This window comes from Tachysurus fulvidraco, chromosome 15, assembly GCF_022655615.1.
Source record: "Tachysurus fulvidraco isolate hzauxx_2018 chromosome 15, HZAU_PFXX_2.0, whole genome shotgun sequence".
Classification (NCBI taxonomy): Eukaryota; Metazoa; Chordata; class Actinopteri; order Siluriformes; family Bagridae; genus Tachysurus; species Tachysurus fulvidraco.
This window is the reverse complement of record NC_062532.1, coordinates 21,061,591-21,079,090: the sequence shown is the minus strand read 5'-3', so window position 1 is coordinate 21,079,090 and position 17,500 is coordinate 21,061,591. Positions and strand designations below refer to the sequence as shown.

The 17,500-nt window shown below is 41.2% G+C and overlaps 2 protein-coding genes and 1 long non-coding RNA gene across 7 annotated transcripts in view; 1 reads left to right on the top strand and 2 right to left on the bottom strand.

Annotated features, from left to right (window-relative positions):
• The window catches only part of pdxdc1 (pyridoxal-dependent decarboxylase domain containing 1), a 23,941-nt gene extending 12,370 nt beyond the window's left edge, over positions 1–11,571 (bottom strand). For 2 of the 5 annotated variants that reach the window (XM_047801029.1, XM_047801031.1), the window contains exons 1-13: positions 11,389–11,571; positions 7,596–7,668; positions 7,425–7,493; positions 7,211–7,285; positions 5,987–6,133; positions 5,582–5,771; positions 3,791–3,859; positions 3,622–3,700; positions 2,081–2,165; positions 1,409–1,457; positions 1,148–1,249; positions 599–724; positions 236–286 (exon numbers count right to left, since the gene is read on the bottom strand). In XM_047801029.1, the coding sequence (XP_047656985.1) occupies positions 236–286; positions 599–724; positions 1,148–1,249; positions 1,409–1,457; positions 2,081–2,165; positions 3,622–3,700; positions 3,791–3,859; positions 5,582–5,771; positions 5,987–6,133; positions 7,211–7,285; positions 7,425–7,493; positions 7,596–7,666 (1,113 nt within the window). In that variant the 5' untranslated portion in view covers positions 7,667–7,668; positions 11,389–11,571. Of the gene's footprint in view, positions 1–235; positions 287–598; positions 725–1,147; positions 1,250–1,408; positions 1,458–2,080; positions 2,166–3,621; positions 3,701–3,790; positions 3,860–5,581; positions 5,772–5,986; positions 6,137–7,210; positions 7,286–7,424; positions 7,494–7,595; positions 7,670–11,387 lie in introns of all 5 variants that reach the window. The other 3 variants (XM_027135678.2, XM_047801028.1, XM_047801030.1) reach the window with 3 other exon arrangements.
• A 369-nt stretch (positions 11,572–11,940) lies between these two features.
• On the bottom strand, positions 11,941–13,857 carry LOC125138710. Its single transcript, XR_007137927.1, has 3 exons — positions 13,741–13,857; positions 12,673–12,714; positions 11,941–12,567 (listed from the first exon to the last, which is right to left on the bottom strand). It is a non-coding gene; the product is annotated as an uncharacterized LOC125138710 (long non-coding RNA).
• Positions 13,685–17,500, top strand: part of mpv17l (MPV17 mitochondrial membrane protein like) — an 8,120-nt gene continuing 4,304 nt past the window's right edge. The window contains exon 1 of the mRNA XM_027135718.2: positions 13,685–14,003. Coding sequence (XP_026991519.2) covers positions 13,715–14,003 — 289 coding nt within the window. The 5' untranslated portion in view covers positions 13,685–13,714. The remainder of the gene's footprint in view (positions 14,004–17,500) is intronic.

The window sequence follows — 17,500 nt, the reverse complement described above, 5'->3', positions numbered from 1 at the left end:
ATCTGGCAAAAACAAAGTGGCCTGAAGTCGGTCCGATAAAGTCAGTAGGCAATAATTCTGTCAATCGTTAATTGTATGAATAATTTAACGGTCGGTAAACGAACAACTGTATTAACACGCTTTTACCGTGTCAATTTGGGAAACTGCAGATTTTAGCGTGTTTGATGCAGTAAATCTCACAGAGGCTTTGCTAAAACACTAAATGCTAAAATACTGTAAGAGTGTATTCACTTACCGACGTCTTTATGGAGGACAAAGACTTCAGCCGTGCCAGAAGCTGCTGACTCTGCAGAAACACAACACACCGTTTAAACTCACAAAATGTTCTCTCTATATCTGTAAACTCTCCTCTTTTAAACAGAGACTCGAGACTTTAATGTACGGAAAGGAAATGTCATGTGATTGGTCAGCTGATCAGCCAATAATTTAGGTTTAATGCCTTAACTAATTTGCATAAAACTGAAGTCAGTTGTTGCGATTATATTGTTATGCGCTGTAGATAACGAAGGACCACCTGTCACTCTGTGTGTGTGTGTGTGTGTGTGTGTGTGTGTGTGTGTGTGTGTGTGTGTGTGTGTGTGTGTGTGCACGTGCTCACCAGCTGCAGGGCGTGTTGTATCTTCTCTATGATTCCATCGTGCCCAAGATATTGCAATGAAAGCCAGAGAGGAAGAGCACGAAGTTTCTCCACTGGATGGCTGGAAGTGAGACCTGCTGCTAGAGACTGAGAGAGAGAGAGAGAGAGAGAGAAATAGATTATAGATAGATAGATAGATAGATAGATAGATAGATAGATAGATAGATAGATAGATAGATAGATAGATAGATAGATAGATAGATAGATAGATAGATAGAGATTAGAGAGAGAGAGATTAGAGAGAAAGGTCAGAAATTAGAAAGAGAGAGAGGAGAGAGATTAGAGAGAGAGAAAGGGGGAGAGAGAGAGAGAGAGAGAGAGAGAGAGAGAGAGAGGAGAGAGAGATTAGACTACTTTATACCTAGCGGTCTTTCATTCTGTATTAACATGGAGAAAGTTCCTTAAGCTTGTGCTCTGTGGGAACCTTGTGATTGGACAAGATGTAATCTTATGCAAAGTTTATTCACAGTTAGCCCCGCCCACTTCAGACTAAATACACGCAATGCTCACCAGCGCAGGATCCTCGTGTCTGTAAAGAGTCGCAGCAGGAACAGCAGGCAGGCCGAGCCATGGGCCAGGAGTCAATGTCATACTGTCACACTTAGTGGCTGCCTGAACACACACACACACACACACACACACACACACACACACACACATACACACACACACACACACACAGAGGACCAGCATCAGTGAATAAAAGCTCTAATAAACCCAAACATTCCATTATACAAAGGTTTGTACAAAAGAAAACATTTCTCAGCGAACCGTGACAGCAGAGGAGACGTTTCCAAGCACCAGGGTTGCCAGATTGACACTAAATGTGAAAGATGGAGGAGAAGCACTTATCAGTAAATGATTAAAAAAAACTACAATAAAAGACACTAAACATTATTTCCCTTTTAATTTCAGTCGAACTTCCAGTTAATTCAACAATTTTAAGTAAATACATAAAGTCAGCGTGAAACAATTAACACCAGAGCATCTTTTGTAAAAATACACTACATACAATACAGACACACCGACGCACAGTGACACACACTAACACACAGTGATACACAGACACAGTGACGCACACTGATATAGACACACTGACAACACCACCCTGACAACACCACCCCGATACACACACACACACACCGACACACACACAGACACACACACCGACACACACACCGACACACACACCGACACACACTCCGACACACACTCCGACACACACTCCGACACACACTCCGACACACACTCCGACACACACTCCGACACACACTCCGACACACACACCGACACACACACCGACACACACACCGACACACAGCGATACACTAACAGTGATACACACTGACACACACATACACACACTGACACACACATACACATTGACACACACATACACACTGACACACACATACACAGACACACATACACACTGACACACACCCCTCCACATGGATCCAAACGCTGTACTGAACACACAGCTCTTTCAGACGACTCAGTTTGTCAGTATGACCTGCACCTGGAGTTCCTGTAAAACAACACCATAAATTATAAATGTTAATATTGCCACTAATACTGATACAGATGTATCAGTATAGTTTAGTTTACATTAACAACAAGGCTTATTCTGACAACGGACCAGACCAGACTGTGGCTCTACAGCCGTAGCTTGAGTTTACTGAGGTGACAGCTGAGAAAACCGTCATGTTATTTAAACCGCGCCTACATGATCCAGCAGGCTATGTTAACAATTTAATATGGCTGCCGGACGAGCGTTAGTTTCTCGCGTTAGTTATTCAGTGATTTTTTTTTTCATTAGCGACGATGCTCCTGAAAAGGCAGTTTAAGTATTATCCGTATAAATCTGTATACGTCTTAGAACCATTTTTTATTTCACAGAAAACTTCCTCAAAATCAAACTGCTCAGTGTCTGTTTTAGCGCTCGAAAGTGATGTCATGCGAATCCTTGCTAATGCTAACTCTAGTTGGACTATTGTAGGTGTTTGGGTTTGTCACCGCACTTTATCTGGTTAATAACAAGCCACATCTCGCCCTTTAATGCTACTTCCGAGTTAGTTATTCACACACCAAACTAGGGCTGGGCGATACGGCTGAAAACTGTATCACGATATCAGTGTTTCGTATCGGTCGATATCGATAATTATCGATTATTTTTTATGACCCATTTAAAATAAGGACCAGGAGAAAAATATATTACATTTAAACCTTTTTATTGTAAACTTCACCTTCCTCTGATCAGAATCCCCTCAGTTATTAAGACAGAAACGTCACCAACCAGGAAACCTCCAATAATTATAATGTAAACATGAGTCTAAAGTCACAATGAACACTTAACTATTATCTCTTAACGTTTAAGGTGCGAAATGACAAAAAATGTAAGAAATGCTTAATAAAGTGTAATAAAATAGTGCAAAGTGTTAAATATAAACAGAGAAACCTGAGAATTTAGTGCAGGTTTAGTGCGAGGAAGTTCACTAGCTGTTCACCTTCTGGTGACTAAAGTGTGTAAAATATGTGTAGTGTTTTGTAAACATAAATAAAACTGAGGTAGACTGAGATACATCTGTAATATAAAACACAAACCTGATACACGACAGTAACATTGTGTGAAATATAAAACCTGCAGAAACATGAAAAAGTAGCTGATTTTTCCTCTTTACTTTTCTGCGGCTCATTTCCTGCTCGTCAGTCGTCGGTTACCGAAGAGGAATCCAGCAGACCGGCACGTGACGACGATATGGCGCAACCAGACGTGATACTGTTACATGATTGGCTGTTCGCGTGTCACTCCCTTCGTTGCTAGGTTACCAGAGAGCAAGTGCCTTTTTTTAATGCAACCAAAGTTGCTTCGCGACCTCGGTTTTCTTCCGACGATGAATAAAACGATATCGATCGTTTTATCTAACACATTTCGCATATCGCTATCGTTTATCGCCCATCCCTACATCGATAAAACAACTCACCAGCGTTCGCGACTAGAAGCAGAGGAAGTTTCCCGGCCTCCACGTCCTCTTTGATGAGCTTGTCCAGCAAGGCCACATCCTGTGAGAACAAAACAATGAAAAAATGCAAATGTGACAGAAAAATACCAAGCAAGAGGAAATCCACGTTGAAGAAAAGCTGGACTCTGACCATCTGGTGCTGAGATCCGAACATGGTGTTGCACGGCACGGTGCAGATGCTGGACAGAGGCAGACCCAACTGTAAACATACAATTAAATAAACAAATTAATTAAAAGTATCAGAGGTTGCTGTACTAACAGTCAGAAGGCTCTGGGTTCAAGCCCCAGCACCACCAAGCTGCCACTACTGGGAAACTGAACACGGCCTTTAACCCTCTTTGCTCCAGGGGTGCTGTTATCTTAACTGCCCCTGTGCTCCGACCCCAAACTCTTCAGTTGGGATAAACAAAGGATCCCGCCGCGCCGTGCTGTATATGTGGCGATAATAAAGGCTTATGTGCCCCGATTTCATTTCTATTTCCTTTTATTTGATTGGTAGCAGCAGTAGTGATAGTATTGGATGTGGTTACTGTTGCATGAGTAGAAAATAGCAGCATTAGTGATAGGATTATTAGGGGTAGTTATAGAAGCATTACAAGTAATAGTAGTAGTTAGCAGTGTGGATTAGAAGTAGTCAAAGTACTAATAAACAGTACTACTACTAATACTACTACTACTAATAATAATAATGTTCTTTCAACTGCTCCTGTTCTCACAACAGATCACATGGGTTGTGTATTTGATTTGATGCCAGATAATAATAATAATAACTATTATTATTATTATGAAAATAATAATAGCTAAAGTAGTAGATGTAGTAATAGCATTATTATTATTATTATTATTATTATTATTATTATTATTATTATTATTATTATTATTATTATAAGGAGTAGTAATAAAGGCATTTATTATTATTATTATTATTATAATTATAATTATTATTACTATTATAAGGAGTAGCAATAGAGGCATTTATTATTATTATTATTATTATTATTATTATTAATATTATTATCATTATTATTATTATTAGGAGTCATAATAGTGACATTTATTATTATTATTATTATTATTATTATTATTACTATTATTATAAGGAGTAGTAATGGAGGAATTTATTATTATTTTTGTTTTATTATTATTATTATTATTATTAATAATAATAATAATAATAGCAATAATAGCTAAAGTAGTAGATGTAGTAGTAGTAATAATAATAATAATAATAATAATAATAATAATAGCTACATTAGTAGATGTAGTAATAGAGGAATTTATTATTATTATTATTATTACTATTATTATAAGGAGCAGTAACAGAGGAATTTATTATTATTTTAGTTTTATTATTATTATTATTAATAAAGTAATAGCTAAAGTAGTAGATGTAGTAGTAATAATAATAATAATAATAATACTAATAAAAATAATAATAATAGCTACATTAGTAGATGTAGTAATAGAGGCATTTATTATTATTATTATTATTATTATTATTATTATTAAATTAATAATAGCTACATTAGTAGATGTAGTAATAGCATGGTTATTATAATTCCTAGTTTTATTATTACAGCATTATCAGTATCACCAGTAATAGTGGTAGTGTTCGAACCGATAGCAGCGTCAGTACCAGCAGGATTAATAAGAGCAGTAATAATCAGATTTGTAGTAGTAGCATTAATAGTTATAGTAATAAGAGCATTAGCATGAGGATCAGTGTGTTAATCGTTTAGTGTTATTGCAGTAATAGAAGCTGTTAGTGTTAGTAACAGTATTAGTTGCATCAGTACTAGTAACAGTAATAACAGCAGCTCATAGTAATCAGTTGCATTATTATTAGTAGTAGTATTACTAGTATTACCAATAGCACAGAAAGTCTTATTTACTGAGTCCCTTTGTGTTTGCATTGTGTTACCTGGCTGCACAGGTGTTCTCCCAGCCCCGACCTGCACGCCGCGCTCAGGTAAATAACCGGCGCTCTGGCGCTGAACACGGCGAAGCCATCTGTAGCGTACTCTTCATAGCGTGTGTGAACGACCAGACGACACACCTTCAGCAGCCCGTCTCGCTCGTCCTCGTGGTAATACGCCGAGCCGTTCTCATACCTGCGACAACACACCTGGGGCTCGATCTTTACGTTCCCTTTTAGTCACGTCAAACCAGACTGAATGACTTCGATTAAAATAAGCTGCACGGTGATGTAGAGTTTAGACGAATAAATCGTGGAAAAAAATGAGGGATTATTAATAGTGCCTCGTGACACTTTGATTTATAGCTAGACGAGAAGAACCGAGTTGATGATGATGATGATGAAGCATACCTGAAGAGTCTGCAGAGCCACAGTGTGGTGTCTGAGAGGATACGTGTGGTCAGTTTTCTCAAACGTTCTTTATCCAGAATGGAGATGTAAGCAGCCAGGCTGTGACCCAGTAAGGCCATGTGACCCTGCTCTCCAACACACTGCATCCTGCTGAGGAAGCACACACACGCACACACACGCACACACACACACACACACACACACACACACACACACACACACACACACACACACACAATTTACAAGCCAAAACAAACAGTGAAGTGTTTATCATGAACTGCTTTATCATCTCTTTGGCTCATGTGCTGTGTGTTTTTCCTTACAGTGGAGATAGAGGTGCGTGTGCTGATAGGGCAGGGACAAAGACAGGGGGTCTGTGTGAGAGACGTGTGTGTGTGTGAGAGAGAGTGTAACAGGGACAGAGATGGAGGGTGTGTGTGTGTGTGAGAGAGAGAGAGAGAGAGAGAGAGAGAGAGAGTGTTACAGGGACAGAGATGGAGGGTGTGTGTGTGTGTGTGTGTGTGTGTGTGTGTGTTTGGTGTGTGTGTGTGTATGTGTGTGTGTGTGTGTGTGTGTGTGTGTGTGTGTGAGAGAGTGTTGCAAGGACAGAGATGGAGGGTGTGCGTGCGTGTGCGTGTGTGCGTGTGTGAGTGAGAGTGTTGCAGGGACAGAGTTGGAGGGTGTGCATGTGTGTGTGTGTGTGTGTGTGCTGCAGGGACAGAGATGGAGGGTGTGCGTGTGTGCGTGTGAGAGAGTGTTGCAGGGACAGAGTTGGAGGGTATGCATGTGTGTGTGTGTGTGTGTGCTGCAGGGACAGAGATGGAGGGTGTGCATGTGTGTGTGTGTGTGAGTGTTTGAGAGAGTTGCAGGGACAGAGATGGAGGGTGTGCATGTGTGTGTGTTTGAGAGAGTTGCAGGGACAGAGATGGAGGGTGTGCATGTGTGTGTGTGTTTGAGAGAGTTGCAGGGACAGAGATGGAGGGTGTGCATGTGTGTGTGTGTGTGTGAGTGTGTGTGTGTTTATGGATGGAGCATGGACAGCGATAGAGTGCGTGTGTATCAAGCAAGAACAGAGACAAAGTATGTGTGTAACAGGGACAGAGATGGTGTGTGTGTGTGTGTGTGTGTGTGTGTGTGTGTGTGTGTGTGTGTGTGTGTGTGTGTGTGTGTGTGTGCATTAATTCTTCATCTCTAATGTCATTGCTGAAGGACACAGAAACTTACCGGTGTCCCTGTTTGTCCTCGTCTTCATGCATGAGGTTCTGAATGAGCTGCAGGATGGTCACGAAATTCTGCCCGCTAAAAGCAAAACACACAGAAATCAGAGCGAGCGAAGACGAAACCCATCGAGAGCCAGAGAAGAGACAGGGACGTCTTCATCGACATTAACAGACATGAACGAGTGGTGCCGAAGCCTTGGTGGCTCAGGAGGACTTACTCTCCCTGCAGAGGTCCCGGGATGTCTCTCCAGCTGAGCCGCCGTCTCTCTGCGTCCTGCGGCGTCTCTCTGACAAACACAGACACGTTTACTCACACGCTGTTAGCTTTGTGATAGGATGATGAAAGAACTTCAAATTCTTCACAGAGAGACTAAAAAAAAAGGTCTTACAGCTGTCCGCTTTCCAAAATCTTCATGGCGTCAGAGAGGTGATTCCCCATTTCAGCAAGCGTGGGGTCCATCTGCAATCAGACAGCAAGCTCGAGGTCATTCAGCTGCGATCTTATGATTAGTAACAGATGCTTGGTGATTAAAATGAAATTATATGGAATTATATGTTATATATCATAATTATATGTTTATAAACAATGTCAGGATTTTTCTACACAGATGTGAGACGACCTGTAAAGGATCCCGACACAGACTGTCTGTTATAGTGCATGAAACTGACCACACTGACAGTTACACACATTACACACAGGAACACCTCACTAATGACTCACTATTGTGTTCAAACACACATACACACACACACACCTCTGCCCCTGCTGCACACACACACAAGCACACACAAGCACACACAAGCACACACAAGCACACACACACAATATCTGCTCCATATATACACACACACACACAATCACCCTGCTTCATACAGTACACACACACCTCTGCCCCTGCTCCATACACACACACCTCTGCCCCTGCTCCATACACACACAAGCACACACACAATATCTGCTCCATAAACACACAATAATCCTGCTTCATACACACACACCTCTTCCCCTGCTCCATACACACACACACACACACACACACACACACACACAATCACCCTGCTTCATATACACACACACACACACACACACACACACACAATCACTCTGCTTCATATACACACACACACACACACACATCTCTGCCCCTGCTCCATACACACACACACACACACACACACACACACACACACACACACACAATCACCCTGCTTCATATACACACACACACACACACACAATCACTCTGCTTCATATACACACACACACACACACATCTCTGCCCCTGCTCCATACACACACAGACACCTCTGCTCCTGCTGCATACACACACAAGCACACACAATATCTGCTCCATACACACACCTCTGCCCCTGCTCTATACTGTACACACACACACAATATCTGCTCCATATACACACACACACACACACACAATCATCCTACTTCTTGCACACACACACACCTCTGCCCCTGCTCTACACACACACACACACACAATCTCTACCCTGCTCCATATACACACAAGCACGCGCAAACACACACCCAATTATCCTACTTCATACACACACCACACACACGCACTACAGCCCCTGCTCCACACACACACACACACACACACAATCTCTGCCCTGTTCCATATACACACACAAGCACACGCAAACACACACCCAATTATCCTACTTCATACACACACCCCACACACACACACACAATATCTGCCCTACTCCATACACACACAAAAACACCCTACTTCATACACACACATACACACACCTCTGCCCCTGCTCCATACACACACACACACCACTGCCCCGGCTCCACACACACATACACACCACACAAACCTCTGACCCCTCTGAGATCAGAAACATTGACCTTAATAAAAATCGCTATAAAAGTACCTGTAAAAAAAAAAGCCGTTACTATAGAAACCATAACCTATCAGAAGGAGCGCACCGACGTAAGCCTTTGATTTGCATCTGAGCTACACGGCCGAGAATATTAGTAATAATTATAATCCAGAATCTATTTTGGAGATAATATAGAAATGTTACATAACCATGAGCAAAGTAAAAGAATTCCTCACTGCACCTGACCTACGCTGCACTAAAGCCCCCAAGCCAGCTATAGGACAGGAGAGGGAGAAAAAAGAAAAAGTGGTCACACCAGAAAGCAAACTACAATTCAGAGCGAAGGAGTGGCTGTGTAAAGGGCCGTGAACAAACAGCCGTAACCAGGATCTTCTTCACAAACAAAGAACACAGGTCACGGGAGAAGAAAGAGAAAAGCTCTGTATATAAAGTACGAGTCTGGTTTGAAATAAGTCTGATTTCCTCTTTTAGTTTATCAGCTTAAATCACATGATGTGCGATGTTAGGGGTCCAAGCACCAAAAGTTCATGTTCGGAACAACATGGTCACCAGACACCTACGGACCAAAAAATAAATTAAATAAATAAATAAAAATTCAGAGCAGATGATATTATTAATATTAATGTTTTTATGTCCATTTACATATATAAAAAAATTATTATAATAATAATAATTTAAAAAAAAATCAGAACTTGAATTTCACCACTGCAATAATATATAAAAATTAAAAAATATATATAATTAAAAGTATTTTATATAAAAATTATTTGTAAAAAAAAAAACATTTTAAAAGATTAAAAAAATAGATTTATATTTTTATTCTTTTAATATAATATTATTTTTTTTTATTAATTAAAAAAAAATTCAAGTATGCGATGTTGTTTGCGATATTTTCACACGCGATCACGTGCAATTCGACGAAACACTGATGCAAAGTGAAAATTTTAGATTTAAAGCCGCGAAAGTTTTCCTCCGACCTTACGACCTCGGCTCCTGTAGTCTCGTCCTCGGTTTCTAGAATCTTCCTTGTTCTTTCATTAGGATAGCTGTAGATACCTTCAATGAATTTCCTAGTTACCCAGTTGCCCTTCTTGACCATATAGTACACGGTTAGAGAAGGAAGGGAAATAATTTCTGATCTCGCTTTCCGGTGTCACCCGGACGAGCCCGGGTTTCCTTCTGATGAGCCTTTAAAACTTGCATCCAGAATTTATATGTCCGTCGTCTAAAGAAACACCGCGAATAAAAATTTGAAGATCTTTACAGTTACGTCATTTAGCAGACGCCCCTTATTCAGAGCGACTTACATTTTATATCATTTTTTTTAAACAACTGAGCAATTGAGGGTTAAGGGCCTTGCTCAGGGGCCCAGCAGTGGCAGCTTGGTGGACATAGGAATCGAACTCACAACCTTCCTTTCCGATTGGTAGCCCGACACCTTAACCGCTAGGCTACCACATCATCTGAGACTAGACACCTTACAGTAAAATCCAGCTCGGTCTTCAAAACGCAGGTCCGTCGGGTCAGAACGGTAGAACGTGTGTATTCGCTGGTAAGTGCTTGAATTACACCAATAAACGAAATAATGAACGTTATGCCGGTCGACGTAAGCGTATACACCCCGGATGGGACGTCAATACATCGCAGGACACCGTGAACACAGGACACCAGGACACCGTGAATACAGGACACCAGGACACCGTGAACACAGGACACCAAGACACCGTGAATACAGGACACCAGGACACCGTGAATACAGGACACCAGGACACCGTGAACACAGGACACGTGACCGATCCGTGGTCAAGGACACCAACAAACAAGCAGGAACCCGAGGTCAGGGTTCAAACCCGGAGCTGTGAGGCTATCCGATGAAGGACGGACCACCAGTTCGACCAGTCCGGGCTACCAGTTTGACCGACACGGCCTGTGTTTTAGCACGACATCTCACCAGGTGTCATACGGCACGGTCTCAAACCGTTCTAGATCTTTCTGCTTCATCGTTTTATACGGAAAAATACCGACAGATACCGCGATGTTGTCAGATAAACCGACAGTGACGTCACTCATCACGGTACACGCGTCATACGGTTATATCGCGCGCACCCTCCACACACCCCGTCCCCCTACCCCCAATTTACCTCAGGATTCTCCATAAACCTACAGCCGACACTGAGGTCTCTCTCTCTCTCTCTCTCTCTCTCTCTCTTTCTGAGTCTCTGCCTTAGCTACCCGCATGCTAATCCGATCTAATCCGATCCAAACCGGACCTTGTAAATCATGTCAGTGAAGTAAAATCCATTTCATACCTTTTTTTTCCTTCCTCGGCAACGTGAAGAATTAATAAAGTAAATAAATGAGTCTCCGACGAGGTGAAATAAATAACCGTGGAATAAAACTATAGCGCGTTTGTTAGCTCTCGCTCGCGCACTCTGCTCATTTGTGTAGAGAAATTTTTAACCCTACTTCCTGGTGTGCTGGCAGCGGTGACGTCATGCGCGTCACACGCTGGCAGCGGTGACACGCCCCCCAACACCAGGCGCGCGCCCGTCAAAAACGTACACATAAAGCGTTTGATGTTTGTTTTAAAGTCTTTTTTTTTAAATATTTATTTATTTATTTATTTATTTATTTATTTATTATTTTAATTTTTTTTAAGCTAAAAGAACATTTTTTTCACAGACGTATTAAAATAAATGGCAAAAATGTTTCGTATTTAAAAAAGAAAAATATTTACGTATGAGCTTATTATGCTAATTAGAATTTGCATATCACAGAAAAAAACCGTTGATATGCAGATTAGGTCGGTGGTTATTAATATAATTTGATTAAAAATGTGTGCATTTGCATTTCACAACAACAACAACAACTCTATTGTCACTCTTTGTTTAGGTTTATTACGATGACACGTTATGCAAAACACCTCATAATTAAAGGATTTTTTTTTTATTAATTATGTGTTTAATTTTGATGTCTTAGGCCCAGGTGTCATGGCATCCTTAAGATTAATTTATCTTTATTCGTATCATGATAAAAATCTAACCATGGAAATTAAACATCAAAGTAAAATTTGCATATATTTACTCTTATGCATGAAAACATTTACACCCAACATTACTGTAAGATGAATAACTCAGTCATACTGCAATGTATCAGTCAGGATTTGTTCATTCGTTCGTCCGCCGATCATCGATCGTTACACGCTCTGTAGATGTCCTGCTGAAGAAAAGTGCTGATGGCTGATCTGATCTGGAAGCTTTTAGTCTAATTGCTCAACACATCTTAAATCATCTCAAGTTCCAGCTTCATGCTGCACATCTGGTTTACATGTCGTACGTACAGAATCGTTTCCGTAGTCTATAAACAACACGTCTGCGAATTAGCGATGTTCCACGCTGAGACGTGAAATTAAAAATCCAGTCAAATCGTCACAAATCATACAGTCAAAGTTAGAGGTTTTAAGAGCCAGGGAAATAAACAGGGTTGTGTCTGAAATAGAAAAAAAAAGATTCCTACTCAGGCAATTAAGTCAAATCCCAGTCATACAGTATGTTTAGAGAAAATGTTGTCTGTCAGGTGCCTCCTGTACTCCACCTCTCTGCACTTTGTATGTCACACTGATGCGTCCAGTTTGACCTGACCGACAGGATGTCAGACGGGAAAAAAAGAAAAAATAATTGAGCCTAAAACTCATTAAAAACAAGAATAGCTGAAAACACAACCGTTTGAATGTATGAATGTCTGAATGTCTGAGTGTACAGACACACAGAGTTTTGTTCTGTATGTTCCAGGGTAAGATCTGTGTGTAAAGCAGGAACATACTGTGAATTGGACACTGGTTCAGCACAGAAAACCACACACACACACACACACACACACACACACACACACACACACACACACACACACACACACACACACACTGTCCTCCTGGGAGGAAACCATGAGAGAGACCATGACTCATGTCGTTTACACCGTTCTGTGTACGTTGTGTCAACACCACAGTGGAGAAGTCGTGGCCTAATGGTTAGAGAGTCTGACTCCTAACCCTAAGGTTGTGGGTTCGAGTCTCGGCCATGACCATGCCTTTGAGCAAGGCAGCAAACCCCCCAACTGCTCCCCACAGCATAAATGGCTGCCCACTGCTCCGGGTGTGTGTTCACTGCTGTGTGTGTGTGTGTGTGTTCACTGCTGTGTTGGGTGGGTTAAATGCAGAGAATTCCGAAAAAAAAACTGCATGCACTTGTTCCCAGTTTGACATGAACATATAAATTATTATTATTATTATTATTAAAATTATTAAATCAGGATGCATTATGATGCACTGAGCTGCTGATGAGTGTGTGTATTGTATGAATGAGGTGGTGTGCAGTGAAGTAAGTGGTTGTGTGTTTAGCAAGCGAGTTTAAGCGTTGAAGCGTACAGCATTAATCCGACCTGGCAACCGGCCTCATGACCAAGACACAGCAAGGTGACAGGAGGTTATCCCAGATTTGAGACACACCCACACCAGCTTCCTTTATTAAGTCGCTCATTCACGCGCTTGACGTGTTCAGCAGAGGTCAAATCCAATCCCGGATCAGTGCCAAACTTACACAGCTCGCCTGAATATACATATTATTTATTTCTTTTTAAGATGAGGAAGGTCTTCCCGTGGCTCACCAACGTGTCTCTGTACGGCTGTCTGTTCGCCGGCGGGGATCTTCTCCATCAGCGCGTGACGCACAAGGACACCGGCGAGCTGGACTGGAAGCGCACCAGGAACGTGGCGCTCGTGGCGTTCTGTTTCCATGGTAACTGGAACTACTTTTGGCTTCGAGCGCTCGAGCGCCGGTTCCCGGGACGGTCCGTTGGCACGGTGCTCACCAAGCTGGCTCTGGATCAGAGCTTTTCCTCGCCCTTAGCGACCAGCGTTTTCTACACAGGTGAGTCCCGTACAACCGGAAATTCAGTGAAAGTGAAAGTGACATACGGCTAAGTATGGTGACCCATACTCAGAATTAGTTCTCTGCATTTGACCCATCCAAAGTGCACACACACACACACACACACACACACACACACACACACACACACACACACACACACACACACACACACACCGTGAACACACACCCGCAGTGGGCAGCCATTTATGCTGCGGCGCCCGGGGAGCAGTTGGGGGGTTTGGTGCTTGCTCAAGGGCACCTCAGTCGTGGCCGGCCCGAGACTCGAACCCACAACCTTAGGATTACGAGTCACAGGTGCAATACATAATAATAACAATGATAACAAATAATAAAATAAAAAGTTTCAAACCTGTGACGTTGACTGAATCCTATTACGTCGGTAAACCTCAGTGCACTAAGCATGTTATATATAGTATTTGCTCAGAAACGATGCAAAATGCAAAACCGTATTGTACCTGGTGCTTATATTTATTAGTACCGTTATCTTTTATCTGTATAAACTGGACAGTAAAGACCACTGATGCACTATAAAATCTAATTAAAGCTAAACTCCGAAAAGAAACTGGTATTTCGGGAAGGTGGATGTGGAAGGTGTGGCTTTGATTGTCTTCTTAGAGTAAAGTGGTCTTTAAGGTCCACTTATGTAATTCAGACCTATACAACTTTACACGAAGGCACTAAAGATGTAGAGACTGGGGTTAGAGAGCTGTATTACCCCGAGCTGTGAAGGTAGGAGTAATAAAGCTTACAAAATAAAGATTTAAAGAAAGTCTCCTTCAGTGGTGTGTAAGGTCTGATAGCGTAACTTAAATTTATTTTCACAAGCATAAAAATACAAGAGATGGGTTGGCACTCCGTCCAGGGTGTATCCTGCCTTGATGCCCAATGACGCCTGAGATAGGCACAGGCTCCCCGTGACCCGAGAAGTTCGGATAAGCGGTAGAAAATGAATGAATGAATGAATGAATAAAAATACATTCTAAAGGTACTAAAGATGGAGCTACTTGTGATGGGGGGAAAACAGCAGCAAAAAAGGAAAAGTACAGTTTACGTTCATTTGCCTAAAATGTAATCTCTTATTAAAGGACAGTTACAATTCAGTCGTTAACTAAACGTACACGATATTACCTCGATTATAGCCGATCACTCGAGTACTGTTCGATGTCTGGAGTTTCTTCAATTATTTACACTAGGAGGAAAAAATACCAAACCGTAGGCCTACTTTTCCTCGATAAGGATGTAGTCCGTCATCCTTAATAACGAATGTTTGTATCTTTATATGTTCACTCAGAAATAATACCACACTAACAACAAGGATAAGTTTGGTAACTTGATTTCTGACAGTGCAGCTTACTCAAACTTCATTGTGTAATTAAAGGTAATTAAACCCAAATGATGTTGGTCTCAGATGACAAGTAAGTAAAGCTAAGACAACGGTTTAGAATTACAGCATTTGTCAGACACCCTTATAATAGAATAAATAGAATAGAAGCCTTTATTTTGTGACATATACATTACAGCACTGTAAAATTCTTTCTTGACATATCCCAACTTTGTAGTTTGGGGTCAGAGTGCGCAGTCAGCCATGATACAGGAACCACTGGAGCAGTAAAGGTTAAGGGCCTTGTTTAAGGGCCCAACAGTGGCAGCTTGGCAGTGCTGGGGCTTGAACCCTGATCCTCAACACAGGACTTAACTGCTTGAGTTCCCAATATCCCTAAAGTTTTTTTGTTTTGTTTGCATATCCCAGCTTATTATCAAGCTGAGGTCAGAGCGCATATTCAGCCATGGCATGACACCTCAGAGCAGTTAAGGGTTCATTGTTGATAGCGTGACAGTTTGGAGGCTTGAACCCGTAACCCAGCACCTTGACCGCTGAGCCAGCACGTCCTCACTTATCCAGACTTATCTTATTTTATACAACTGAGCAAGTAAGGGTTAAGGGCCTTGCTCAGAAGCCCAGAAGTGGCAGCTTGGTGGACCTGAGATTTTAACACCTGTAACCGTAACCGCTAAGCTACTCGTCCATCTTTATGGACATGCTCATGTGGTTTCTGTCATTGTACAGTATGGAGGAGCTAAAAATAGTCATGGTGGCCAAGTAGAATCTGCAGCTCTATCACGTGTTAGCTTCATCTGCTGCATATATTAGTTCTAGAGAAACACACACACACACACACACACACACACACACACACACACACACACACATGCAGATCTTATACATCTTATTTCGATCTCAATTAAACTATACATTTTTTTCATAAAATAATTGCAGTTGTTAGAACTGTAATATTTCATGTCCTGACATCTGGAGTCTATAGAAATAAGTTCATTGTGTTATTGAGTATCATTAGAGATACGGTTTCAATAATCCTTTTCTAAACTGCTTTCTTGTTGTTCCGTTGCTTTGTTTTTTCCCCCCGCGTCTGGCTCCTTGAAGGTGTTGCTGGAGTATAAACCTATAATCACGGATTAGTCTTTCACCCCCACACAGGAAGGTCATTGAAGCCCGGCGAGGTTTCACAGTGCTGTCAGTGTCAGCGGTGTAAAGCAGGCAGTTATATCAGAGGATATCCTGAATCTCTGACGTGACCTGCACAGGAAAACGTTATGATTACGTCATATCACCTCCCATTAAACCCTTAAACCGTACTCAGTTCTATGTAAGTATTATTAAACCTTTCTATGTAAGTATTATTTTCCGAACAGTTCGAATTGTCTCCTGTTTCGGACATGACGTACTGTACTGTATGCACCTCTATATTTCACTGGACGGAAAGTCTTTATTTATTCCATCAACATGAGTTTGTTTATGACTCAAACGAAAAGTTCAGTTTGACATGCATCACTTTTTCCACCTTTTCCGTAATTAGGAATCATTCTTTGCTATGAAAGGAATAAAAAGTGGAAAGCAAAACACTTCCTGGTGCTGGATTTGCTCTGATTACTCTGAAAGCTGCATCACAAAACTTTACCTGATGTTTCCTTCAGCCCGTGACTCAACGTGATCGACGCCTTTCTATGCACAGACCTGGATATGATTATATTCGTAATTAGGAAAAAAAATAGATACAAATATAGACCCTTGTTTAGAATAAAATATCTTATTATGAACAATATTTGAGTGTTATATTATGTGGTCATTGAGCTGCTGTGATGTGTGAAGTAAAGTTTATTCAGGGTGTAAACACATGGTGTTGTGTAAATGTCATCAGTGACCGCCAACCAGCGGCGCCACAATCTTTAATGAAAAGGTTCAACTTGCTATTTAAGAAAAATAGATTATTTATTGTCAACGAAATTAAGTGTTTCAGTCCTTCTGGTGGTAAAAAAGATTAAAAAAAAGTATAGACATAAATATAAAAGAATATAAACATTAACAATAAGGGATCCGATAAAATAGTAATAGTCGAGGTAGTAAATAGATGAGATATTGCACTATAACAATAAAATGTAATATTAAGGTTTTG